The sequence below is a fragment of the Alosa pseudoharengus genome, unplaced genomic scaffold (assembly GCF_046254945.1).
Source record: "Alosa pseudoharengus isolate Yale_2024_CS ecotype anadromous, Long Island Sound unplaced genomic scaffold, YU_APseudo_1.1 YU_APseudo_1.1_scf_10, whole genome shotgun sequence".
In the NCBI taxonomy this organism is placed as follows: Eukaryota; Metazoa; Chordata; class Actinopteri; order Clupeiformes; family Clupeidae; genus Alosa; species Alosa pseudoharengus.
In genome coordinates, this window is record NW_027468565.1 from 4,433,160 (window position 1) to 4,461,056 (window position 27,897).

General features: G+C 41.6%; 1 protein-coding gene across 2 annotated transcripts; it reads right to left on the minus strand.

The window, feature by feature from the left end:
- Positions 1 to 1,965: 1,965 nt before the first annotated feature.
- Positions 1,966 to 27,897, minus strand: caprin1b (cell cycle associated protein 1b). Of its 2 annotated transcripts, none has more exons than XM_076303480.1 (18): positions 27,772 to 27,897; positions 26,464 to 26,643; positions 24,927 to 24,989; positions 24,486 to 24,572; positions 19,469 to 19,707; positions 16,849 to 16,931; positions 13,971 to 14,141; positions 13,740 to 13,792; positions 13,512 to 13,595; positions 13,161 to 13,334; positions 12,796 to 12,904; positions 12,631 to 12,692; positions 12,410 to 12,520; positions 12,153 to 12,296; positions 11,004 to 11,157; positions 7,805 to 8,008; positions 7,424 to 7,530; positions 1,966 to 2,569 (listed from the first exon to the last, which is right to left on the minus strand). In XM_076303480.1, exons 2-18 carry the CDS (start codon positions 26,641 to 26,643, stop codon positions 2,483 to 2,485), a joined length of 2,112 nt encoding a protein of 703 aa, XP_076159595.1. In that variant the 5' UTR covers positions 27,772 to 27,897; the 3' UTR covers positions 1,966 to 2,482. The 2 variants fall into 2 exon arrangements, with proteins under 2 accessions (XP_076159595.1, XP_076159588.1); XM_076303473.1 differs by having other exon boundaries at positions 10,995 to 11,157.

Below are 27,897 nucleotides of genomic sequence, written 5' to 3' on the forward strand. Positions count from 1 at the left end.
TCTAACTATCTCACTAAATTGCATTATCCACACTCAATTCTCACTGGTATCTGCTAGACAACAAGTACCAAAACATGATTAGTTCATAGATTTCACATGTAAAATTCATTTTATACAACCCCACCTCCATCTTGCCTGTTCATAATTCTGAGAAATTCTTGAATTGTGTGCATGTGTGCATGTACATGTTTATGTTATGCGTGTGTGTGTGTGTGTGTGTGTGTGCGTGCTTGTGTGTATGCCTGCGTATGTGCCTGTGCATGCAAGCGTACATATGTCTACTGTGTGAGTATGTGTCATACGTATGATTACTGTGAATGTATGTGTGTGTGTGTGTGTATCTGTTTGTGCACATGTGTGCACATGAAATGGGTTAACATGACCCCTGGAGGCAAACATACGGAAAAAAATGGTCATCCTAGGCCCTACAGTTCTCAAGATATTCACAGAGAACTGTGTCTGCCCTACCCTCCTTTCGGGGGGTCCAGTCCAGCGGGGGGCTACAGATCAAAACGAAAAATTACGGTTCCATGCTATCCATGTGGGGTTACATGCCCACCAAGTTTCGTGTACCCCGGTCTTTCAATGTCCCGGGAATCATTGACAGAAATTTGGGCATGCGAAAAAAAAAAAAAGAAAAAAAAATCTGACTAAACCTATATGACCGCCGCTTCGCTGCGCGGCGGTCATAATAATGGTAATGCAACTAGATAAGTGCAGTGATTCAAAGTAAAGCTTGAGACACACTGCTTTTTTTGAACAGCCTAACATTCCTTATTCTTCACTTTCTGTAAAGGTATAACACAAACTTGATCAATTTTGGTCATGTTTTGATTTGAAATTGAATGTGGTGTTCCCAATGCTTGATATGATGGAATTAACAGCTATTCTAAGGATTTTGAGCTTTATTCAATTTTTTAAAACATACTGCTATTATTCTGCACATAACTGTGCACCTTTAGAAGACCTTCTGGGAACATCCTCTAAAGGTATTGTTGTGTAGCCTTCAGAGAACGTTCCTGAAACGTCCTTTTACAGCTGTTTTTGTGCAACTGTCAAGGAACCTTTTGGGAACTTCCCTGAAGTTTAGAGAATGCTGGGCAGCATTTTATTCATCTTTCTGCATATTGGCCATCTTAGCTGTCGCAATCCTTTTCCAATATTTATATGTACTCTGTTGAAGTGATTTGTACACAACTTGCTTTTTTTTATTGTACAAAACAGAAGTGATGTCTAACGTCAAACTCACTTTCCAAACTACAAGAAATTAGCCTGGCGGGGCCATCCTATATCATTGACATGTATAGTCTGGCATCGAATCATTCACCTCGCTTAATCCAAGGGGCGGGCAGAGAATTGTCTTTCAAACTGCCTAGGCATGCAATAGGCCAGCGCTACGACCATACGTATCCGGTCGGCAAAACGGCAAATACATCCTTCTTCGAAAGGAATGACTTAAGTGCATTGTGTTGATCTACTTTCAAAGAAAAGCACAAGTCCAACTCCTCCAAAGTTGACGCCAACGCCGATTCAAACAACCGCTCTTCGTTTGCCATAGCCAGCTTCCTTGTTCACCGTCGCAGGATGTCGTTATCCTGTTAAGCCCGCCTTAAGACTCTCTAACGAAATAGAGCGCTGTGATTGGCCGTCATCCACGGTGTTAAGCCAATAGAAATTCCTATGGTTCGATACTAGACGTACAAGCTGAACAAATTAATTTGCCGCCGCTAGGGTGCGTCTAGATTTCTAGGCTAACAAGAAATTCAAAATTCAATAAAACTGCTCCTTGTTGGTCCCCCCCCAATCCCAATCCTCCCCCACCTTTCTTATGCAGCCCTTGCCACTCAATCTAAAGCACAAATAGGATGACACCAGACATAATTTCACTGCATTTCTTACTTCCAGTTACTATATGCATGTGACAATAAACTTCCTTGTGCACAGCACAGCAAACAGAGACAGTGGTTAATGCAACACATCTTTATTGAAACTTCTGAAGCAACATCAATTTACAAACTGAGATTGGGAGCTTCTTCAAAATGTACCAAAAAGAAAATAAATGTGTTGAGAACTAAAACGAGTGGGCAAGAACAAAAAAAAAAAAAAAAGAAACGGGGGGAAAACAGAAAAAGGACTCCCAGGGTTTAGACCAGCAGTGGTAGGTATTTTTGCTTTTATTTTATACAAAAAAATAAATTAATGAAATCTTTCAAGTTTACAGGAATATTTGATACAAACACAGGCTTAAAATATTGAAACTGAGTATCCTCAGCTTTGCTTGTGTTCAGACTCATTAAAATGGTTCTCTTTTTTTCTTAAATACCGTCAAAGCAGGCTTACTCGAGAGGTGCCAGAAGAGAAAAGATACCACTGATGATAAAAACAAACAAACAAAACAAAAAACAAAGAAAAGGGGTGAACTGGGATAAAATGCAATTTTTTGAATGTTCAATGTGGGCTGAGTGGTCAGTCTGCCAGGTCCTCAGGTGCGAATGGCTTGAGAGTTGCCACGAGCAGAGCCACGTGGGCCCGGGCCGGCTCCACGTTTGTAGTTCTGTTGGTAGCCATCCTGGTGAGAGAGAAAAAGAAGCGGATTAACCCCCAAGTCACACATTCAACATGAGCAGCCACAGAGCACATTTCAGCTACAGCGAGATTGTCACAAACCTGAATTCATTCTTCAAAACTTTGGAATAAATCGTTCAAATTGAAGTCCTCACTGTTGTTAGATTTTAGTGGTTTTCTGTATGTCATTCTTTTGGTTCTTTGTTTAATACTGCAGGGACAGGACGTTTATTGTAAGCAGACAGGATGTTGTCACCTTACAATAGCAAATGGTGTACCTAACTAATTGTTCCCCCACAAGAGACATCTTAATTGAATAAGGCCTAGTCCACACGTACCAAACTGATCTTTTTTTCCTCCGTCTTCCCTGGAACCGTATCAAGAATATTTGCGTCCAAACGGATCCATCTCAACACGACTCAACACGTTACTTCATACCCCAGGCCTATAGGTGGCACTGTTTCTTTACAGAAATTGACCAAAACTTGAGCTTTACAGACAGAATAGGCTACGACGAAATGGCTAGTGCAAGGAAACCAGAATTGTTTGTGTGGACTGATGGTGAACTGTCAACTGTAGTCAACTGTAAAACTAATAAACTTTATTTTACGGTTTGTGAAGGGTGCAGTCCCGTCCTTTATTTGGCCAACGCAGGTAGGCCTACTAATCACCTTTACTTTCTTTGGTTGTAGGAGTCCGTGATTCACATTAGTTTTGGCCATCACCGCAATTAGGCTACTAAACACAAGGCTTACCCAAGTTCTAGGCTATTCTGCCGCCACATTTATAATATTGCTATAAAACCTTGCCTGCATCAAATCGCGCATTCGCATTCAGTGTGCTACCATCGGCTTAACGTGAGTTCTAAGCGTCTTTGTATGCTTATATCTGATTTCACTCGACTGTGAATGCATGTATATATGTTGTAAGACATGTAAAATAAATGAATGACACTGGTACTACGCACAAATTAATGTAGCCTAAACTTACACCGCACTTTCCTAATAACTTAAGTTCTCTCGCGTCACTGACAGTAGCTAGAATGCATAAAAAGACACCGGGAAAAACAGTGTTCAGTCCACCAAGTCATAAGCTATAAGTGTAATCGTAGGTAATGTCATGTATGAAAACTAGTATTGTTAGGCAATACTATAAGTCCAGGGCAGCTGAGGTGTGGCAATGACATCATCGATACGCGAGCAGGATGTGCGGTTTCGCTGTCTAAACGAATTCAAACGGGCTACGTTTTCAGATTTTTCCACTCTGGGACCAGGTTTCAAAAAAGTGCGGTTTCGGGCAGTGCGTTTACAGGATTCGTTTGGACCAGACATGTGGACTCGAGTCACATGACTTGGACTCGAGTCAGACTCGAGTCATGATTTTAATGACTTCAGACTTGACTTGATAAAATTCGCCATGACTTGCGACTCGACTTGGACTTGAATACTATTCACTTGAGACTTGACTCGGACTTTGCCTCTTTGACTTGTGATGTCTTGACATGTCTCGAATCAAAAACTAAATTTCCTGATCGTGGACCAGTCACCCCACAGACGCTTTCCCGCGACTAAAAAAAAATAAATAGCGGAGACAAGCGGCCAGAGCACAGTACAGTACTGCCACTACCCCCACACGCGTTACGCACTGTTTGTAGGGGACCAGACAGAGGAAGGACCAACATTTAGCCAATCACTAGTAGCTTTACTGCAAACTGATTTGCACTCTTGTTAGAGAACGTTTAATGTCAAAAAGCACCAACAGCATGTTACATAAAGTTAATACTTTTCGAGTCCTCTCCATTAAGATCCAATTTGAACTTATGCTAGCCTATACTGCATTTAATTGAGAACGCATCTAAGCACGCACGAGAGGGAGAGAAAATGAGTAGGTTCCAGCTGGCTTGTCATTGTTGATGATGATTGATATCTTCTTTTAAATATAAGAAACATATAAAAGGAAATCGTGAAGGCAACAAATACGAGATTAGAGGAGATTGTTAATTTATCCGGTTCTCCCTAGCCTACTGTACTGTTATAAACTATGAGATCCAGGTCACTATGACATAGCTGCACTCACTGTGATTTGGAAAGTGGACAAGAATATTATGAAGAGTTGTCTTTGCCTTGTGTAATGGAACTGGTGAGTCTTGAAGTATTCAATAATTTATTTACATGAAGCACATGATATGCCGATTGAAACGCATTTCACTCAGCTACTGTAGCTAGGTGGCTACTGGCTACCGCGCTCATAATTCACTTTTAATTGCAAACAGAAAATGTCAAGCAAGCATCATGTCATACATGCTTCTCTTTCCAAGGGAATGAAAGCTCTTTGTGCCAACTTAATATCATGCTTATCATTACAGTGCATGAAAATGCACTGTACTGTTCTTCCTAGGCTTCTTATTCTTCTTCTTCTAACGCAATTAATGCAGCTTCAACCGCTTAACGTAGAAACTTCATTCAAACTATGTTACGTAGGTCTTACTTAGGACATGGGTGCTTTGTATTTTTCAGCTTTGTAACTTTTATACTTTTTAAACTATTAATTAAAAACTGTTCAAAATTTCCCCATAGACTTAACATGGGCTGATGACATCACAATAGAGCCGTTAAGCAATTAGAATCCTATGGCAGGTGTTCGGGCCAGCTGCATCAACTGCCAGTCTCAGGCTTTAAGCATACAAACTGGCCCTATTAAGACTACACATCCTGTTCAACTGCTTCCTCTGCCAAAAACTGTTTCAAAATAAAAGTCCTCACTACAATATTTCACTGTTAAACAATTTAACCCTTTAAACTACTGAACTTTTATCTGTTCAGCCATTGTAACTGTTACTTGTCATCAACTATGACTCCTACCCACTGTAGCTAGTTAGCTAAGATAGCTAAGTAACTTGGTTAGCATAGTTAGCATGCTAGTTAGCATGCTAGTTAGCATTTTTAGCAAAACTGTTAAAAACGATTAGCTAAGTTAGCTAAGTCACATGGTTAGCATAGTTAGCATGCTAGCATGTTAGCATGCTAGTTAGCATTTTTTAGCAAAACTGCTAAAAATGATTAGCTAAGTTAGCTAAGTCATATGGTTAGCATAGTTAGCATGCTAGCATGCTAGTTAGCATTTTTTAGCAAAACTGCTAAAAATGATTAGCTAAGTTAGCTAAGTCACATGGTTAGCATGTTAGCATGCTAGTTAGCATTACTGTTAAAAATGATAAGCGAAGTTAGCTAAGTCACATGGTTAACATAATTAGCATGTTAGCATGTTAATTAGCATAGTTATCATAACTAATAAAAATTATTAGCTAGGTTAGCTAAGTCATATGGTTAACATAGTTAACATTTTAATATTGTTAGCATGCTAGTTAGCATAGTTACTTGGTTACCATTATTATCTTTAACATAGTTAGCATAACTACTAGCAAACATTGGAGCCATTCCAACTGTTAGTTATCGTCAACTATCTGCCTAAATAATTTAACCATTTCAATTATCAACCTATTTAACTGTTCAGTCATTCCAACTATAGTAAACCTTATCTACCAAGCAAATAATTTAACCATATGAACTCATCATATTTTTGCATTTTCATGCACTGTATTTCCTTCAGGAAATGCTTTTCTAGTTGTTAATATTGTGCTATACATGTGGCACAAACAATGTTTGAGTTTGTGGACTAGCCCTAGGCTATAGGCTATTTGAACGGAGCTGGTAAAAAAAGATCATTATGAGAACGTGTGGACAGTGGCACACAATGACACAATGGGCTTAAAGTGACAGTGCACCATTTACAAATGAGATAAACAGCATCAAATGTGTAGTAGAAATGAATACTTTAAAACAAAATTACTGTCATTATTATCTTTTAAATAATATAAAAGTGTTGACCTTGGCTTCCCTTATGAGTCGCCACTGCCAGACAGCCTAATCAATTGTTTGCAGGCAAATCTGTGGCCTAGCGCAGTGAACTGCCGTCAGTCAAATTATTACTCATCCTTACAGTGGGCTCCGCAAATTTGGAAAAACAATATATATATATTTGCAGCTGTGCTGAGTGTTATGTAGCTATCCGTTTACAGATTACTCAGGTATGCACATGTGTATATTACACAGGTATGCACATGCATATGTCGTAAAAGATTACAAGACAGAAACATTGAACATATTTTAATCTGTATTTATAAACAAAAACTACTGTGGATTAGATGGAAGTGCTAAAATTATGATCGACAGTCTAATAATGGCATTATTAAGTGAAGAGTACCTGATGACTTGTTCAGGACTTGAAAAAGATTGGGACTTGGACTTGGACTCGACTTGGCTTTGATGTGACTTGGACTTGGACTCGACTTGCCCTTCTCTGTATTTACTTGGGACTTGACTTGGACTTGACTGCTAAGACTTGGGACTTACTTGTGACTTGCCAAACAGTGACTTGGTCCCACCTCTGGTTTGGACGCTCGGCCAAGACGAAGCAAAACCTCTGCGTTTAACCTAAAAAGCGTCTCCGTGTGGACAGGCCCTAAGGCTATATCACTGCCTGTTTCCCCCCCTCCAATTTGACCCCAGACGTGAATGTATATTCTGGTATTATAATTAGCCAGAAGTTTCCCAGATCTTTGCTTCAGTTCATTACCTTGGCTTCACCTTGCAACACTGTGCTGTGCTGTGAGTACAACAGGGTTACCAGAACTCTGTTGTTACATCCAGAATAAAGAACTATTCTTTCGCAAGCCAGTTTTACCTGCTCTTAACTACTCTGGAATCTACTCGGTCAACTGTGTCTCCATTTGGAATTAAGGAGACAATTTTAATAGCATTCTTCACTGTGTTCAGGAGCCATCAAGAGCAGCACTTACCCTCTGATAGTTGCTGTTGGAGTAGTCCCGTGGTGCACTGAACTGGGTCTGTCCATAGCCAGAGTTTGGAGTGTTGGAGAAGGGAGGGCGATAACCATCATACCCGCCTAAGAGGATACAGAACACCGTTAAAAAAGCTGATAGACACTATACAGCAAATGTTTTGCAAGATTTCACAGAAAAAAATTACTTTCACTCACTTAATTTCTGTACATTTTTAACGTTTTTATCAGTCAACCCTTAAGAGCGATGCTTTAGAAAGTAAATATTGCGGAGTAGTCATAAAACATCTACAGTTTGTGGAGCGAAAGTGTTGATAAAAAAACAAATTAAAAAAGTTCCAAGGACAAATTCTAGATTGTCTGCCATTTGGCTTAATACCTCTAAAACCGTTGGACGGTCCCCTGTAGCCATTAATCATGCCACGGGAGTTTCTGGGCCCGCCACGTGACATGGCTCTGCTGTTGTAGAAAGACTGGGCGGGTCGGCCGAACCCGGTGCCCTGTCCCGCAGATTGCGGAGACATGGTTTGGTGGCCTCCTGCACTGGGGAGTGATTGGTCTTGAGAGTGGAAAGCTCCAACCACTACAGGGGAAAGGACACAACGACAAAACAGTTCAAATACACTGGACAGATTTATGGTAAACACTACATATCTTATACTTATCCAAGTGTAAAGGAAGTGTGCACCCTGATCTGTCACAATGTTGTTCAAAATTAGATTTCTCATTGAATAAATTAACCACTTATTATTACACTGTGTGAGGCAAATCTCCATTATTTCCCCCCAAAACTTGACAGGTGTATTTATTTTTCAAAAATGTTTCCAGGCCTCAAATTCCATGATTTATCCAGTTTTTTTTCCAGACATGAACTCTGCTGGTTTAAATATCATGTAAACAACCCTTAAAACAAATCAAAACTCCACTAACACCCCAACTGCCTATTTTGTTTCATGGCCCAGACTGCCATTTCTGAACATTTGTTTTTGCCAAGTGCTTTGTAGATTGCTCAAGCTTTATTACACTGGGTGGAATCAGTGAACCATGAACATCAGGCCTTTCAACAGACTGTCTGAGGGGACTCCAGTCTGAGCCTTGAGAAGGTCACCCAGGGACATTAACCCTTTAACTAGCAACTAGAACCAGGTCTGTTCAGACTGCCATGTGAGGGGGCATACTTGTGGAACAAAATCTCAAGTTCAAGGAGTTGTGCTGGAATTCAATACACTAGAGCAGTGTCCGTTCAAACATGATATTCCTGTAGAAAACCTGTAGCCCAATTATATGGCCGCAGGTAGGTCTGCTTTAAAGCCCCCCTGTGTAAGAAATTCTCCCATCTAGTGGTTAGGAGTTATATAGCAACCAACCTCTCAAGCGCTGTCTCGTTTAGAACTACGGGAGCAGTCACACATCAAAACTGACACTAGTTCTGGACTCCTAGCACGTTGAAGCATAAACTTCTCTCTGAAAGCGTAACTCTCGCCAAAATGCACGCTAGGGTGTTTTTGTGAATGTACACAAGTCAAACTTTCGTTTAAAAGCATAATTACGTCTGAAGCGCCACTTTCAAGCTTGTCCGTGTTGTCGTTTTTAGGTCAAATGGAGTTTTGAATGGGAACCATTTTTTGATACATGATCGCGTCAAAATCCCTATTTTTAAAACACCAAGAAGGCTCGACACAACATAAAACTTTGATCGAAGGATCATCAGTGTCTACACATGAACTCGAGCATTGAGAACATTGTTCGTGTACACAGTGTGAAAGAAAGGTTTAGACCAACTCACTTGGGTTTTCTGCTCGTAGCCATCATGCCAGTCAAGGAATGAGTTGTCAAAAACCTTTCTTTTTAGTAAACTATGTGTACACTAACAATGTTCTCAATGCTCAAGTTCATGTGTAGAGACACTGTGTTGATACTTCGATCAAAGTTTCAGGTGTCGAGCCTTCTTAGTGTTTTAAAAATAGCAATTTTGACGCAACCACGTATCAAAATAGTAGTGCCCCTACGACGCCCATTCACGAAAGCAAAAACACCCTAGAATGCATTTTGGTGAGAGTTACGCTTGAATAAGCAATAACAACATATTAATAACATTGTGTACTATTTTATTGCCATTGCTTGTGTGTGATGCCAATGAAACTCTTTCGGACCGAGCTCGCTAGCTAGCTATCGTTAGCACAGTAAACCGAAAGTGAATGGGAACTGCAGCTAAGGACTTGTATATTGTTGCAAACTAAACTGAAATAACACGTTCAGCAACTTTGTGGTCTACTAGTCCTAGCATAACTATGTTAGGTTAGGTTGTAAACTGTCTCTGGGTCTAGAAACTAGAGATCAAGTGAGCTGGTGACAGATCACAAACAAAGTTATTTTTCTCTTTATTTATTTCATTGGAAAATACAATTTCATTGTCGGACAGACTGAGCTGTATTTCGCATATGTCCCTTGCTGGCCACCGGTATTTTAACATGGCGCACGTACATAGCGAGTCGACACGGCGCTATGTAAATGTAAATGAGGATTTCTAAGCCAATAGGTATGCTTCGAGTTGTTGGTGGTGGTAATTAAACATGAATGGGGCCACATTTATGTATGGGAAATGTTGATTTTGTTAACAAACATCTGAAAACGTTACACAGGGGACCTTTAAAAATAAGATGATGGGGAAAACATTATTTCAGCTAAGCATTTAAAACTGAATATTATATTATAAGTAGTTGTACCGCAGAGCAGTACAAAATATGACAGCCCAGTCCTGCACATTCTCTCCTCAAAAATAAATCACGCTTGTCAATGTCTCCATCTCCTACTCCATCCCCTATTTTTGTATATGTAAATGAGTGTGTGCTTGTTTTTGTGTATGTGTGCTTCTGTGTGTGTTTGTTCGCTTGTGAGTGTGTGTGGGGGGGTAATGGAGTATGTGTGTGTGCCTGCATGTGTGTTTTTATGTGTGCGTGCCTGCATGTGTGTTTTTATGTGTGCGTGCCTATGTGTGTACATGTGCGGTGGTTAACACACAAACTCACAGATGGGGGAGTGGCTACAGTAGAGTGGCGAAAGCCAATACGTGCCTATTTTACAGATATATTTACCGATATCTTTTGCATTTCTTATCCAAAACGTCAAACTTGGCACTGCACTTACTTGTGCCCGTAGCGAAACACCTGGTAAGTCTGAAATCAATCGGGCGAAGTTTGTCAGATAAGCGGCACACACACACGTTCCTGCAATTTATAGATAGATGCTGACAAATCACCCCACATAGGCAGAACCAAAGGCTGCATTTACACCGGCAGGCCTTGATGCACCTGATGCAGTTGTTCCAATTTTCCGCCTATATCCGATTTTTTGGACTGCCTGTTTACATCTACTTTTAAGAGTGGCCCATATCAGATATATGTGTTTACATCGTTCATTCATTTTAAACACTTGAGACAATCCGCATGCACACCAGAGGGTTTTTGGTCACCAAAATGAAAGCAAACATACTGCACTGCAAGTGCACAAAATAAGCTTGCATTAGGGTATTTAAGTGGCTAGTTGTCATCTTTTGCTCGGGGACAGACCCTGCTCACCAGACTGCAGCTGGTCCGGCTGCATCTCTGGCTGCTCCAGTGGGTGCTGCGTTTGGTTGCTGAATCCCTGGCTGTAGCTGTTCGGGTACTGGCTGGGCTGCTTCAGGGAGTCCGTCTCATTGGCCGGAGGCACAGGCGCGTTGAGATTGAATACCTGAGAGGGTCAGAGGGACAGGTACTGTTTAGAGGAAATTGGCAAAAATGGTGATCACTGTTCACAATAAAACATCCATTTCTAACAAATCAGAAAATTTAGTCATTATGGACAACCAAAAGAGTTATAGAAATAAAGACATTAATTTGTTAACAAGATATAACAATGATATTTGCCATTTATCTCTCTAGGGTTGAGGGGTTTTCCTGAACTGAACCTCCTGTGTTTCAGGGTGCGTGGGAACACTGAATAGTATAATCAGGCTCAAGTTCTTCTGAAGTTATAATCTTAGATAAGCATTGTCTGGATCATCAAAATCCCCTTTTATACAACCAAAGATGACAAATGAGCTCAGTTTCAGCGCTGTTCTAAGATGTTGCCAGGATTGGAAAATCTGGACTAAAATGCTGCTGTTCCAACTCAGTCTTCTTATCCACCAACGCAAAAGCAATAGCAACACCACTTTTCAATCAACATTAAAGATGCCGTTCACGGTGCAGTTTTACAATATGTTGTTGATAAGTCCCTATTACACCCTTCCTTCCATACTCCTGAAATACATTTACAGATTTGACCAAACACTTAAAATCCTGGTGGATAAACGCAGTTAGACACACATCACATCAAAAAAGGGTCAGTAATTATCAGTGATTTACAGTTTGATATCACATGTGTGGGTGACCACTGTCCACAGACACCAAGAGTCACTAGTCCAATACAAAATATTTTGAATGACATTTTGTGGACGAACACTTCAGTTAAAATAAAAGATTAGAAGTAAATTAAAACAGAAGTGACCAAATAAATGCATTGCAGGCTTACCAATTAGTTTGTACACAGATAGTATTTATATTATGTTTAAACATTAGGTTAATGTTAAGATACCAATTAAATTCTCATGCCATGTTTTCCCCACACACACACACACACACACACACACACACACACACACACACACACACACACGACAGAATACATGATGTGACTCCACCCACCGTCTGCATGGACTGGAATGGTGCGGCGTTGACGTTGATGCCACTGCTGTGCAAAGGCTTGGAGCTGGGCTGGAACACTTGTGTCTGGGAGGCGGGGGGCAGAGCAGAGGGAGGGGGCTGCTCTGTGGACAAGGACATGGAGGCCTGGATACACAGACCAAAAGAACACGTTATAGCAGACAATCAAACAATCAGACAAGAAGCCTGTCCCAAACGAGAAAACGTTCAATTAGCGCCATGTGCTCCAGAGAGCTTACCTGGATTGGGTCGATAGCTTCAGGCTGTGGTCGTGGGTCAGCAGGGTGGGGAGACTGATACATGGGGGATGGTGTGGAGAAGGCCTCTGGTGAGGGAGCGCCCATGGGGACCTGGACAACAAGAAAACCTAATCAAATACTGAGGACATCTCTTAATTCCCTTCTATACATCAGAAACATATTTGAGACTTATGTGGTATATAGCGTTTCTCTCCACTCACTTGTGTTGGTTCAGGCTGTACAGGAACAGTGTTGGGCTGTGCAAGGCGCGTGTCTGGATGAACTACGAGAGAGACACAAATCCCATCACCACCACAACTTAAAAAATGGCAAAATCATTACAGGTAAAAGTGAGTCCTACTAACGCAACCAGTTGCAATACCAACCTGGGGGACAAACCATCTGGGGCATGTCCATGCTCTGCGCAGGCTTCATAGGCTGTGCGGACACAATGGCAGGGTCAATGGGTGGGCCGTCAAACTCCAGCATAGAGTCCTGGAGGGAAACAGGGGAGGTTCAGTTACAGATGATACATTGCAACTTCATGGGCAACCACAATACCAGTTCTTGTGTGTAATTTGCGATGTGATAATGTGATGATGATTAAAGTTCTCCAGAAGGAACGTTGCCCGAAATCTATGGGAATGTGCCAGAACATGCCAGAATAACACTAGCATCATCATAAGAGTTGACAGCATAATGCCAGGCCAGATAATGCACCATGTGTTGGTCCGTCAGGACGCTCCCTTACCTGCATGAAGTTGTAGGGCCCCTGCATCTGCGCCATGAGGTCCTGCACCACCTGCTTCCGCAGGATGGGGTCCGCGGGGGGCGTGGGAGTCACCGTGGTCAGCGGATGGGGTTCAGACACCACGGGAGAAGGGGCCGTCTGAACGGGCGGTTGCTGTTGCAGCGAACTCACCGCCTACAAAATCCAAGATAATTCCTGATCAGATGAGGCATAGGACTAGGACAAAAGTTACACAATCCCATCTCCCAGAGCAGACCATGTTTGACCACCAGAAGACAATACATTTGTCCTTATGTCATATTGTGAGAATAGATAGGTGACTTCAGTGTTAACACAAATGGGTAGGTGTACCTCTGATTCAGAACTCCACTCCTCGCTTTGCTCCTGGTTGCTGTTGCTGTACGTGCTCTCTGGAATGAACTGTCTGTTAACAAACTGCAAGCAGAACACCAATATTAGGCTACAAAGGGGAAAAAATGTCATACTTATGAGAGATAAATGCTATCTGCCATGGCATGCTGGTGTATTCATGGAATAGAGGAAGAGAAGAATGGAACATAAGCCCTCAACACTACTCACCTCTGTTGCCTCCACTGCTAACGGCTCAGCATACTCCTCCACCAGCTCACCCTCTGGAAATAATACAATGATATTTGAGAAGGTGAAAGGCTACAAGAAACAGTGCTACTAGGAAGTACATATTTAAATACATTGTTATGACGAGCCTAATGCTGCTTATTGTATGCAAGTCCTACTGTGTTAGACTACTGTGCTAAAGTGCCATCGCTCATGAGTAGTCTTGAACCAGACCTGTGTCCACAGCCTGCTCCTCCGCTTCTGAAGACTCCACAGCCGTAGTCATCACCTGCTCCTCCTCCTCCTCCTCCTCCTCCTCCGCGCACACTCCGTTCTGATGGTTCTGTGCCGTGTCAAAATAACCACTCTGCATCACCCGCTCCAGGGTGTCCTTAAGGGCTTTGTCTGGTAGAGAAGAGAAGAATCTCATAAGGTATAGACTAAATACAAAGAAAAAAACCTCACTAACCAGTAATTTAGAGTTATTTAGTTGTGTCAAGAGCATATCCGTTATTTGTTTGTGATGACATCTTTATCATACTTTGGTCTTTGCCATAACTACACTCAGTCATTTGGGTGAGAAATGGATCCAGACACATCTCCGTTACTCCTCCCTTGACAATAGTCACATGTTCTACTGGGAAGGTGCGGTGGAATGGTGAAGTATTTTACTAGTGAATGGTGTGAACCATGAAAGGAGGCCATGAGTTCCACCGTGGAGGACAAGACCTAAAACCTGGAAATCCAATTATGCTGCCATTCCGCCAGCACTTTTGTTGATCTGTACAACCAGTCTACACCAAGCACTGAGTGGATAAGTCTCTCCTTACACTACACAATGTGTGTTTAGAAAAATAATCATTGATCTTTGTTGATATGCCACGCTGTCCCTTTCAGTGTGCTCCATGGACATTGTAGAGGCAATATTTCTAGGTCTGGCATATTAAGAAAAATTGCTCCACTGCGGAGTTCAATTTGAACGAGCATATGTGAGCACATCCTAAATGAGCAACAACATGGCCAATTCATTCGTTGTACAAGATAAGCTGCTAGACTGATTTAAGGTTCATTTAACAGACCACAAAGTAACTTGATTTGTTGCTAAAGTGCTACTACTACTCCTACTACTCCTACTACTCCTACGTCAGCATTTTTCATGTCCAAAGAGGCACGGTCATGTTGTCCACGTCCTCCATATGTATTTATATTTCTCCCCGAGACACCAACACCTGCTGGAGTTATCCCTGGATGGCGAGTGGCAGGGTGGGGGGAATCTGAGCAGAGTGAGAGAGGCCAAGCCTGGTCAGGCCATCTAGGGTCAGCAGGATGGTCTAAAAGATGCTTTGGTCCTATTTCTGCTGGCGTGCTGGTCCGGTGCGGCCAGGCCTCTGGGCACAGGCAGCTGGCACACTGCCCCCGTGCTGAGTCAGGAGAGGCGGGCGCCTTTACACTGACCACCAGCACAATGCAACACAGTGCCGCTCAGCTCGGCCAGAAAAGCCTCTATACCACTCCACACCGGGTGCTTACAAGGGGAATGGGTTGCGACATACAATATACTAATCTCTATGACCCCAATACTTTCAGAATGCAACACTGTGGTATCCAACATGGTGTCTATTCGGAGCAGAAAACAGAGTCTGTAACGGCTTCTACACACAGTTGATTTCCATCAACGCATAATTTGATTGGTTGGTGGCGTCCGTCGAATGGCTTGATTGGCCGGTGCCGTCTGTCGGTGCAGCAACAGCTGAACTTCTCAACGCGAGCAAAAGGAGAAATGCGATGCAACGGACCCACAATTCAGTTTGTGTAGAAGCCGTAAGAGAATAAGACAAGACGTTTGATGCGTTTGACTCTATACAGGAGTTCTCCCACACTCCTGTAAAAGCAATGATGCTTTTCAATGAGCCATCCTTTCCTACAATAGCACATTGTACCCACTGGCACTTGACCTACATGAGGATAGCAGCACTATTTTAAAGGTTACAGTGATGATGGGTTCAACACCTTACCACACCTCATATTATGGCCGTATAGAAGTGATGCAGTTATTGCTGTCAATATTCAAACATGGTTCCTAATGAAATTATGCAAGTCTGCTAGAAGTATAGTGCAAATAATGGATCATCGTTGTATCTAAGGTATATAATGGATAACCAATCAGCAGTACTCTCATAACTCTACATGCTGACCTGACTAAAATCATAGCAGGAAGATTAGGGCCTATAGGCACTTATTTTGCATCTGGACAACCGTAATCCTCAATATCAAGATCTACCAGAGTGCAGTCAAACCACTCCATGATTCTTAAAACCTCCATGACCACTTCCATGGCACGCATTCTTTCCCTTCTGGTCTTTCATGCACATTGACTACCTCAACTCTTTTTTCCCCCCGCAAATCCCCAGTTTCTTTGTTCCAGTATGATGAATCTGAAGTAAGGCTTAGTGACACACCTTTTAATGATTACAAGTTAAAGCTCTGATCATCGGTTTCATCCATCTCATATGTTTGTATTGTGCTCTCTTTTTAACTTTGAAATTGCTTGTGATTTAAGTGTAAGAAAGATTAATGTAGACCTGAAAAAAGCCTTAAAATCTAAAAGCAACACACAAGGGAGTTTGACAAAGTCAAGAACAATTCCCCAACAGTAACAAACATTTAAGAGGTAGCGACTGGCATTTCAGAACCAGGGTCAAATGTAAAATTCCATGACTTTTCCCTGACAAAAAACTGAAATTTCATGACTTGCTATTTACTAACGTATAGCGTTCAAGAATATTTTACTTTTTTAAGTGGGAGGTATAAATAGGCATTGAATAAACAGGCATTGAATAAACAAAGTTGGAATACTCAAGGAAGCAGTAAAGCAAATAACAAGATTTACACCAGTTCTTCATGGAAATATTTGTATTAATGTATTTTGGCAAGTAAATGTTCATTTGCTACAACAAAATTCCCTGATATTCCATGACTTTGCCCTAAAATGATAAAATTCCCTGATTTTCCATGTCTGGAATAGACTTTCCAAAATTCCATGATATTCTAGAAATTCCATGACCATGGAAACCCTGCAGAACAGATGGAGCAATAGAGCTTTTTGACCTACATGTGGTTCCTGCCACAGGTTTGTCCTTCCCCTCCAACAGTTCCCATAAGTGCTGTGATGCCTCTTGATACTGGTCAGTCAACCTGAGAGTGGTAAACAGAGATAGCACAAAACCGTAGGCAAAAAGACATACAGCATTACCAAAACAAGAACAATGAGACCAGCCACTCGTCTTGTTCCATCTACCAAATCACAAGATTCAGGAACAAAAACAAATGTTTCCTTGTACCACCTTTAACAAACAAGAATATTTACTCACTTCAAAATAAAAATTAAAAAAGGGGTATGAGCAGTTAACTGTGAAATCAGGGGTAAACAAATGATTCAGGTCCAAAACTGCTTGGATTGATCTTTTAATATCAACCCCTTTTCTAACTATGTAACTTCTATAACTTCAAACAAATCAAGTCAATTTGTCAGTCACTTGCACATATCACAGTAAACTTGATTTGTCAAACAAGCTGTGTCCTTAAACACAATTACACACATCCAGGTCAAGGGGCCTGTAACTGCAGATAAGAGGCCACAGTCCTCTGATAAGATCGCTTTTGACTGGATGTGGCCACAAATTTTCCATAGGCAGCAGCAGAGGAAGACACTGCCAAAACTGTAGCAATAAATGATGCAACTAAAACCCCTAGCTTGGACAGGAAGCAGAACAGCAGTCCATTGTGAAATTAGATTCATTCACCATGAATCGGATTTAAATTTTGGAACACTGACTGACAAAATGTAACACAACACTGACAAAATGAAACAGTTCTGTCTTTATAAAATGTTTAATTGGTTCCTAAGTAGACCACTAAGTGAACAGTATGAGTCTGGGTGGGGTCAACATGTGCAAGGTTCTCATCTGAACAGCTGGTACACTTTATACCAACCTAAAAGCTTTGTCCATCTGCTAAGTGATTTATTTGTACACAATAAACAGATCCAAAGTCCATCTAAAAAAATGCTTTAGCTACACTCACGATTTGATGTGTAGCCATAACTGTGTAAATGAGACTTGAGGGGTATTCCATCAACCTTGCTAATGAAGGCGGCGCTTAACAGAAATAGCCTGGCTTGAACTAGCGTAGACTTTCACTTGGGGCTGAAGCTGTTCCATTAACTGAAGTTAGCAGCATCTTGGCCTCGTTTATTCAAGCAAGGTTTAGTTCAGCTTCATCTCTGCTCGTGCACGAGGTAGAACCAGAGGAGCACCTTGTCAACAGGCAAACCAAGCAACTGCTTGGAACCTCGAGCCGCTAGGGGGCCCCCGACCTGGTCTTTAGCGCGTTTGCCGGTGGGACAAGTGAGATTTTCGTCCATAGAGATTGAACGATGTATTTTGCGTGCTCCTGTCCTGTTGTTGTACAAACAGTACATCTGTACATATGTAGGCCCTATGCTATGGCCTTATAAACAGCGGATCTGTGTTCAAAAGAGTTCAAAGAATCCGCACATATTTTGGCTACTGTGGTAAACGTCAATCGAGGGTGCAGTGATGACGGATCAACATCGGAGTTCGGCATTTAGCCTAGGCTACTCAATGAAGTTAGAGTAGGCTAATGTTAATTGGCAGAAAGATTGAACATGGTTTGCTACATCTACAATAGTAAACTTCAGCTAGCTAGCAACAGTTACAACTAGTTAAGCAAGGAGATGGTTAACGTTTCTAGGTTTGTATTAGGGCTGTCTGCCATAACATGTTAATCGCGATGCAGTAAGGACCAAGCATACGCGTTTTTTTAGAACCTGATTGACGCAAAGTGCGCAGTTCGACCCAAAGACTGTGCCCGATGAGTGCCCATAAAACGTTGGTATATGGCCGCCGAGTGGAGGGACTTGCCTAAAAGGACTTTGTTTATGCCTAGTATTTAATCTGTGTAGCACACAGTTGATTTGACATTCATGAACAATCGTCGACACATGAAGCAGTTTTAATTATTAGCTGCCTATAGGCCTACAGGCTACAGAATTATCCTTTGGCTTGCATCAGATATAATATAGCCCACTGGCAAAGCATACTACTGTCAATGAACAGCCTACCAAATGTGCATGACCCTTTATCTAAACTAAAAATGTCATTATCAAGGTGATAAGCCATGTAGCCTTAATACTTCGTATGGGAAGCGAACCTGTGAACACGCAAGAATATAACTCCTTTGCTGGATCGTCTCGCTGCACGTTACACCCCCACAGAACGTATGCGTAGAGTAGGCCTATCAAGATCCCTAGAACCACACGCACGTGAAGTTAAAACATTTTCAGTCGCATAATCTTCATAAATTATTTGGAGCAAGTGGATGTGTAAATCCATGCTTGGTGACACTGTCTACTTCTATTTTTGAAGTTGTAGGCTACAGGTGACGAAAGCACAGGTTGACGGAACCATCTTTCTGGACTCGTTTTCTGACTGATTGGTTTTTTTTGCAGCACAGCTTAATTTAGCTTTAACGTTAACCTGCTACGGAGCAGGTTAGTTCTGTGGCATAAATTCCCATAGTTACCAAGCTGGGATTCACGTTAACCTCATTTACGGAATTCCATAGGAATTCTCACTAAAATTAGCGAGACTTATCAAAATAAGCCAGGTTTGGCCTTTAGCGAGGTTGATGGAATACCCCCTTGCTCTTACCTGATGTTTTGGTCACGTTCAGGCCCCACCAACTTGTAGAACTCGTCCAGAGCGGTAAGGTCCCCCTCATTGAGCAGTGAGGGACCCCCTGCCCCCTGCAACAGCTCCTGCCTCACACTCTCCTCCCCCAAGCGGTCCAGGAGGAACTGCAGCTCCAGAACTTTCTTCAGGCGCTTCTGCTCGGCCTCCTCCCTCTGCAGCTGCTCCCGCCTGCTCGTCTTCTTTACCGCCTTCTGAATCTGGGTGGGGACAGGAGCGACAGTGACCATCTGCCTCTCACAGACACAGATTAAACCAAAGCCATGCACACACATCAAAGTCAAAGTCAAAGTCAAAGTCAGCTTTATTGTCAATTTCTTCACATGTTCCAGACATACAAAGAGATCGAAATTACGTTTCTCACTATCCCACGGTGGAGACAAGACATATTTTAACAATTTTAAGTCCACAGACAAACATAACATTCAAGTAAACAAAAAAGTAAGTAAATAAGTAAATAAGAGGGCACATATAATGAAAAAATAAGAGCAGCAAAATTTGGTTGAAATTGTGCATAGACAGTCAATAAAATAAAATACTAGTGCAAAGTCAGGCCAATAAGAGGCTGAGGTAGTTCTGTTTGACCTAAGTAAGAAATAAAGTGGCATAGTGGTGCAAGTTATGTAAGAGCAGCAGAAGTGTTGTGTTTCCAGGACAACAACAACAAGTTGCAAAGTGTACAAGTGTGCAAGTGGAGTGGTGCAGGCGGCCATTTGTGGGTCCAATGTCCAGGATGTTATGTAGCTGAGGGTGGAGGGGGGAGAGGAGGGAGAGAGTTCAGCATCCTAACAGCTTGGTGTATGAAGCTGTTGGTGAGTCTGGTAGTGCGGGAGCGCAGGCTTCTGTACCTCTTCCCAGAGGGCAGTAGATCAAACAGATTGTGAGCGGGGTGACTTGCATCACTCACAATTTTGGTCGCCTTGCGGGTGAGGTGGGTGGTGTAAATGTCCTTCAGGGAGGGGAGTGAAGCACCAATAATCCTTCCAGCTGTGTTCACTATGCGCTGCAGGGCTTTCCTGTTGTATTCAGTGCAGCTTCCGCCCCACACAGCGATACAGCTGGAGAGGATGCTCTCAATGGTGCCTCGGTAGAATGTGGTCATGATGGCTGGTGGAGCACTTGCTCGCCTGAGTTTCCGCAGGAAGTACACATATTTGGAGGGGGACAACAAAGTGTGCCCAAAGAGAAAAAAGGGCCCCGTTTTTTAATATAAAATATGAGTCAAATATAACCACAGCTTATTCCACTGCTTGGTTGAATTTCCCATTGTCCTACGTAATTTAAAACGACCATTAACCGTATGTTATTTGCACACCTATGAAGTAGATCCATTTTTTTGGCCCTATCACACTTGTATATTAATTCGCCGAACTCGTTGTGAAGTTTAAATGAACCGTCACGTTGCATCCGAGCTGTAAAATGCAGACGTTCAGAACATGGCAACATTGTAGCATATGACGGAGGTGGCTTTTACAGGGTACCCCCAGAATTGTCAGACCTAAATTTAAGACTTTTAAAGACCTTTTTAATACCACTTCAGATGAAATTTAATACCTACATCGCACCCATTCGGATAGAATAAATAATATTAAAGGTAAGATTAAACCTCAAATAATCATGGGCGGATTATGAACTTTCGGTCCCCTGGGCCCAGATGTATTAAGGGCCCCCCACTAATTGTCGTATATGTGGGAGGGGGTTTTGGGGGTCCTCCCCCATAAATGTTTTAATTTGTTTGATGTGATTTCCTGTATTCTGGTGCATTTTGGGGATGGCCAATACTAAATTCAATCAGATTCATAGCCTACATCCTGATTTGTTGATATTGAGGCAATGATTCCATGCAAAGGCTTGAGCTTCAGGGCCCCCTGACCCCTTTGGCCCCTGGGCCTGGTAGGCCTGTGCAGTAATCCATCCCTGCAGATAATTACTGTTGTGTAACATGCCAACATGAACATGACAGCAGTGCAGTGGCAACGCAAAGATTTGTCGCGGTAGTAACGTGACTGAATGTCCTGCTTCATGGACAAATTTACACGGAATAGAACCTAGTTGATTTCAGGGATTAAAGTGAAAAAAAAAAAAAACTTTTTTCAAGCCATAAGTCATACGTTGTTCATATCTACCTATAGAGATAGCACCCCTTTTGCGGTCGCGACTTATTGGTTTTTAATGTACAAAAAGATGCAAACAGCGGCCCCAGCAGTGGCGCGACTGGCTGGGGCACCTGCACCGTACGCCGGCGACCCGGGTTCGATTCCCGCCCCGTGGTCCTTTCCGGATCCCACCCCGACTCTCTCTCCCACTCACTTCCTGTCAGTCTCCACTATCCTATCTGAGTAAAGGCATAAAAAAAAGCCCAAAAAATATACTTTAAAAAAAAAAAAAAAAAAAGATGCAAACAGCAAAGTAAAGCACCAAATAAAGACCAAAACGAGGCTACAGGGTACTTTTAAGTTACTATATAATTAATGCCACCTACAGGTGAATGCATAGAACATAACAATCCTATGGTTTGTGTACCCTGTAGCCTCGTTTTAGCTGCCAATGGCTGCCATGTGAATAAGCGAATTGAGAGTGTTCTTGATTGCGATTGAGTTTTCCTGATGAACAAAATAATATTTCAATACCATCCCTGACCATTGCTGATTAGCCATTGCTTTTCTATTCTACTGCAGCAATATTGTAGCTTTAACTTACACTCTTATTTAATTACTTCAGGCCAAAAGTATTTAAAGGGGAGATTTTTTTTTCTTGTTAATATGCAATTCAACACCAAGTAAAATCTATAAAATCAAGTTTGCAAGACTTCACATTTCCTCATCAAAGTAACAAATCAGAACAGTCTAGATATTGTTCATATTTCCATTTGTTGCCTCATCCGCATTTAATGAAAACATGGTAATTTTGAGTTTTAGACAACTCAGTTTTCCAATGAGCAGCAATACTGTGTGTGCTCATGCAGGAGGTCTGCGCATCTGATAACGACAATCTGGAGAGGGCGCTTTTGTCTTCAGCAACAGATTGTATAAGGTTGACAAGAGGTTGCGATATGGTGAGGGACAGGTCGTGTTGCGCTATGAAAGAACATGCGTAGCCTACTTAGCGCAAAAATGTAAAAAAAATCAGCCATAGATAAACGTACACAAATCATGACGCTAATATGAGAGGTTCTGGTAGGCCTACTGGTTATGGTTTTGTGCTATACATTAATAATAGCCAAGTTTTAAGTTGACTATTTTAATTGCATGGTTTTTTTTTGTCAACATACGCTCCTACTGTCGTTAAAAGTGAGGCCTAAGCAGGCTACAAGGCTGTCTGTGCGTCATAAACACGACTGACCCCCTTACTCAACATAAAATAATAATGTCGCGAACTGTTAACACGCTCAGTCAAAACCTTCCGTCGCAAATTGTGAAAAACATTGTTGTACATGTCATAACAGACGGGAGGCATAGGCTACGGTTAATATTGCGTCGCTTTACACATAATGTTAGTTGCATTGATTAAAAACTGTAACAATAATAGTACATCGGGTGGCATAGCAGGCTATCTGTTCAAGTCATAGGTGACACCCAAAATGAATGACCTCCCCTGACAAGAGTTCGCGATAGTAAGAAATTGTCTACATTGATGCATGGAAAGAACACAGCCTCCGAATTCGCACAGAGCTCACAATAGCATAGGCCTATCCAAAAAAAAAAAAAAAACTGATTGGGCAACCTCATCAGCTGTCTCAATTGTGTCACTATAATCCAACTTTTAGACCGTCCTCCAGACGTGTTCTTTTTTTTTAAGCAACCGCCCCAGGCCAATGAGACAAGCGTGTACAACATAAACAAAGCGAAACTCATAGCTGACGTATCTTCTTGAGCGATCTCTGAGACACAGAAAGTTCTCAAGAACACTATTAGGTCTTTAAACATTTACCATCACACACATTCATTCATCGGACCTAATATTTGTAGTTGCCTTAAAAAAAGGAAAAGAAAAGGTGATAGACGACCCCCCCCCTCCTATTTTTTTTTCTCGCCGGATCTGCATCGATCTCAAATATGACATTTCTAAAATCAATTTGACGGAAATCCGTCGTACGACGGAGAACTTTAATCCTTGTGATTTACGCTACGTGAGGATATTAGACTAAATCTACTGATTTGAAAAAATTCCAGACTTTGAGGTGAAATTCAATACTTTTTAAGGCCTTAATTTAGGAAAATGAAATGTAATACTTTTTAATACTTTTAAGACTCCGCGGGTACCCTGTTTTAGCTAGATGGATGACAGCAGGCTAAGTAAAATAGCGATGTTTCAAAGCTAAAGTTCATCCGAATCTTGGGATACGCCCGCTTGACAACAGGAGAGATAGAACTAACGACTGGCCTTTGGCCGTAGCAACTATCCATTTAGAACTAGTAACAGTAGTGGCAGTTTGTCCTGCAAGTTGAGAAATTAGTTGATATGTGTCGGAAGAAATTAGTTCTACAAACAAGACAGTTTTAGCGATTAAAACGTTTAAATTGTAACAGGAAATGAACACAACGCAAGTGGCAACAGTGGAATAAGCGGGATAATGGACTCCATAACCTAATGGTGGTATAACATAATGGTGCATTAACTTCTGTGAACAGACCACCATGTCGTCCATTATCCCTTACGTAATCAATTCACAAAACAATTCAGATTTCAAGACATTTGCTGTGAGACAGAAGACGATGCTTGAAGTGTACACAGCTATTTCAAAGAAGCCAGTGCAGCTAAAAAAATGCTGTATGCCTATCAACATCACTGAAAACATTAGGTCATGAACCAAAGTCAAAATCAGAACACACTGTCAGAAACCAGAAACAAACCGTCTGATCAAAGTGTGGAATACAGATATTCCTCCAGACTATTTCTAACCTACAGTAACATGCTCACATCAGGCCAGATAGAAATCCAGAACCTTCCAACTTCCACTCCTTGTCCATGTACTTACATCTTGCCCCAATGCCAGAAAATTCTTCAGCAGCTCCCGGGCAAACTCCAGGTTATGAGTCACTTCTTGATACTTTGAAAGAGCTTCCTACAAGGATGAGATGAGAAGGAAAAAGGTTAGAAAGCATTAACAGCGGCAGCAGAATTAATGGACTGCACAGAAGTTACAAAATGCTGTGAGACCACATGACACTAGCTTGCCCCATTTCCAAGCAGTCAGGAGTTTCTCTCAACTAAAATTAACGAAATGACTGAAATGAAATGATACAAATCAAGACATTTCATTACCAAAGTAATCAATGACGGATGAACATTTAAAAGAGCTCTAGCTTTATATTTAGTTCTCACATAAAGCACAAGCATGTACATAGGGGAAGCTTTTTAGCTCACTGAAGCTGAGCAAAGGACAACCTGCCATGGAACAATAGTTTTTTTCACCCACCAGCTGGTCCTGGTTGAGACGCTCTCCTTTGTTATGCCTGGCCTGGTAGTCATCAAGCTTGCCCTACAAAGAGAAAGGCACCATGCTCAGATTAACACTCAAATAAAGTTATATTTTGACATAATATCACACAACAAGTATGATCAAACCAGTACACCGCAATACTGACAGATAAAATGTAGTTTCAAGACAACAGAATTATTAAATTGTTGCAAGGGGTTAACCAAACAAATATTTATTTCAGATGGCAGGATGGAGAAAAAGTCTGTTCAGATCAAATTAAAACTTTTTGCAGTGAAAATGAAAAGCTCAGGGCCGAGCAGAGCGTGTTTCGAGATAATCTCATCAGCAGCACTGGCAAGTAAATCTGAGGAAAAGCCTCTGTCTGGAAGATCAACCCGTGATACACAGCGCACTTGCTCACTTGCTCATACTCACAAAGGACCATTATGAACATGTTGTGAACTCTCAGTTTGTGTGAGCAGCAAAAAAAAAACCCAAAAAAAACAATGCACTGAAACATATCTGTTAAATGTTGTCGCACTGCATATGAGCCAAATGTTAGAACAAGCGGCTTACACAAGAGCACCTGGTCACAGGAAATTACAGAGCCACTATAAGCAATTATGAACACAGTTTTAAGTCCAATACACACATAAAATTAGACCATTAAAACTGGGAACTAAAATAAAACTTTTTACGAGTTTATAAAAGTTATTTTCAGAATTCATATTTTAAATAAAATAAGTGAATGGTTTAATGGAAATACACCTGAACAGATAATGCAATGCAGCTAGAGCGGGAACACAAAGCTTGACATTTGTATTGTGCAAAATATAGTGTGTGTAGTGCAGACACCAATTTACACGGGAAGCTTTATGAACAATTTAAAGATGGCAATGTAACCATGCTGAAACTCCTGACTGCAGATCTGTGCCAAACACAGAATGCTGCCCAAAGGCGCTTAAGCAGTCTAACTTCGTTACGTACGAGGACACACGCACCTGCCGTAATACAGCACTGTTATTCAGAGACTTGGCATCTCAGCACAGCGTCGTACGCACATCATACTCACAGCGAAAAGATTACAATTATCAGCTAAATCACTGTCTACCTTGAATGCGTAGCGCTGCCTTAATTCATACATTAAAAACTACTCCAATAGTTTGACATTATTTCTAATCGAAATAGTCATACATCATTCGTGTTTTGGGGGAGAGGCGCCGCCATATTAGTTTTGGCCCATGTGCCGTTTTCCCGAAGCGCTTAGTTCCAAACCAAATGATAGACTTATCAAAACGTACAAAGCTGTCATATACAGTATGCTGATTGCAACACATTTATATTTCGTATGTAAACAATTGATAAAGTACTATGAGCCATGTCACTCCGTGTAGTTCTGGCTAACATTAGTTAGCAGCCTAGCTAAATCTACACTAGTCAGATTTAACTTCAGCACTTTTTCTCTAATCGAAGACCATCTTGTGGTACATGTAATGATGTGACATTCTTACAAACGCATGAAGAAAGCACATACCTTTTTCTTCTCCATGTTGCGGACTTTCTTCTCAATAATACCCAACACCTGCTTCATGGCTTCTGTGTGGCCTCCAGATGTCTGGTTATTGATGAGGATCTGGCCCGCTGATCCAGGAGCGGATCCCACCTCCGGGCTGGCGGACTTGACAGTCCTGGTGCCATTTGTCGCTGAGGGCATCTGTGAACACATTGACAGATCAGAATGGAAAGGTATCCAAAAACACTTTAAGTTGAAGAGACAAGCAGTGTTCATGTCGATCAAATCCAGAGTGCTGCTGAAACATTTAAAAGGCACTCCACTTTAATGTATCTATGACCATGTATCTATAGCCGAATCAAACGTGATCACCGCTCCGATCAAAAGCTTTGATAAAAGTAGATGGATGAGTTAAGGTTAAACCAGCAGAAGGCCTTCACACCATTCCATCTACATCATTGTATTCGTAACTGGCTACACAAAGCGATATGCCCAAATGCGCAATCCCGTGGATGCTGGCTTCCCAAAGGCCAGTTGAAGCTAAACGAACCCGTTACTAATTCAGGATCAAGTGTATTACACAAAATTCGTTTTGTTTCACTTGTAGATACGCATAAATAGCTCGATCCAGAATTTTGTATTAAAACGATAATCAATTCTGAGGATCTTAAACTACGTTTTGTTACGATAGCGTTAGCGTTGACGCGAGGCACTGAAGACTGCAGCCATCATCGATGAAGAAGCATCAGTTCTTCTATTTTCACTCCTAGCCATTCATTGACGTCAAACTTAAAAAATAATTGTAATATCTGTCTGAACAGCCTTTTCATGGTGTTAACGAAACGTAAGGGGAAACATCCCGCAAAGAAGCGTATGTCCAGTGTCCACATTCGGCGTGTCCAATCCTACACAAGGTTCTAGCTCATTCTTTACCAAATGGTATCTAGTAGCCACAGCATGCTGTGCTAACTAGCACGAAGACGCTAATATTAATCGGGTAGTTTTACTTTACCGGCTAATGTTAATTTTAAAGTACATGTTACATATACCGTTCATTAACACTTAACTTGTGATTAGTATGACAAACACAGACATCTCAGTAACACGATCATCTTGGATTTCAGCGACATGTCTTACGATTTAACATAAAACGCAATGCGCTCATCGAAGTCAAACTGGCTAGCAAGCTAATGTTAGCAGAATGGTTAGTAGCAAATAGGCTAGCCATACATGCTAACAAGCAACGTTTTGACAATGTTACTTTTCACATTTTGAACACTACCAGTTTACTACTGATGAACGGGTAACTAAGTTTGTACCCATTACTACCTTATTGGTCAATCTGTCCACAAGGGAGTTGAATAATCGACTGGAGTCAAAATAGCCTTGGCTTTAGTTGTGTTGCTTTATTTTCTCTTTCAATTTTCTGTGGGATCCGCCCCGCCGGCCTCACCG

Coding starts and splice junctions, on each gene's coding strand:
- caprin1b (XM_076303473.1), bottom strand. CDS start 26,643: ATGCCCTCAGCGACAAATGGCACCAGGACTGTCAAGTCCGCCAGCCCG. Junction 19,708..24,485: donor TTCTGGCATTGGGGCAAGAT/GTAAGTACATGG, acceptor GTCCCCACCCAG/ATTCAGAAGGCGGTAAAGAA. Junction 13,335..13,511: donor AGTGGAGTTCTGAATCAGAG/GTACACCTACCC, acceptor TGGATTTTGTAG/GCGGTGAGTTCGCTGCAACA.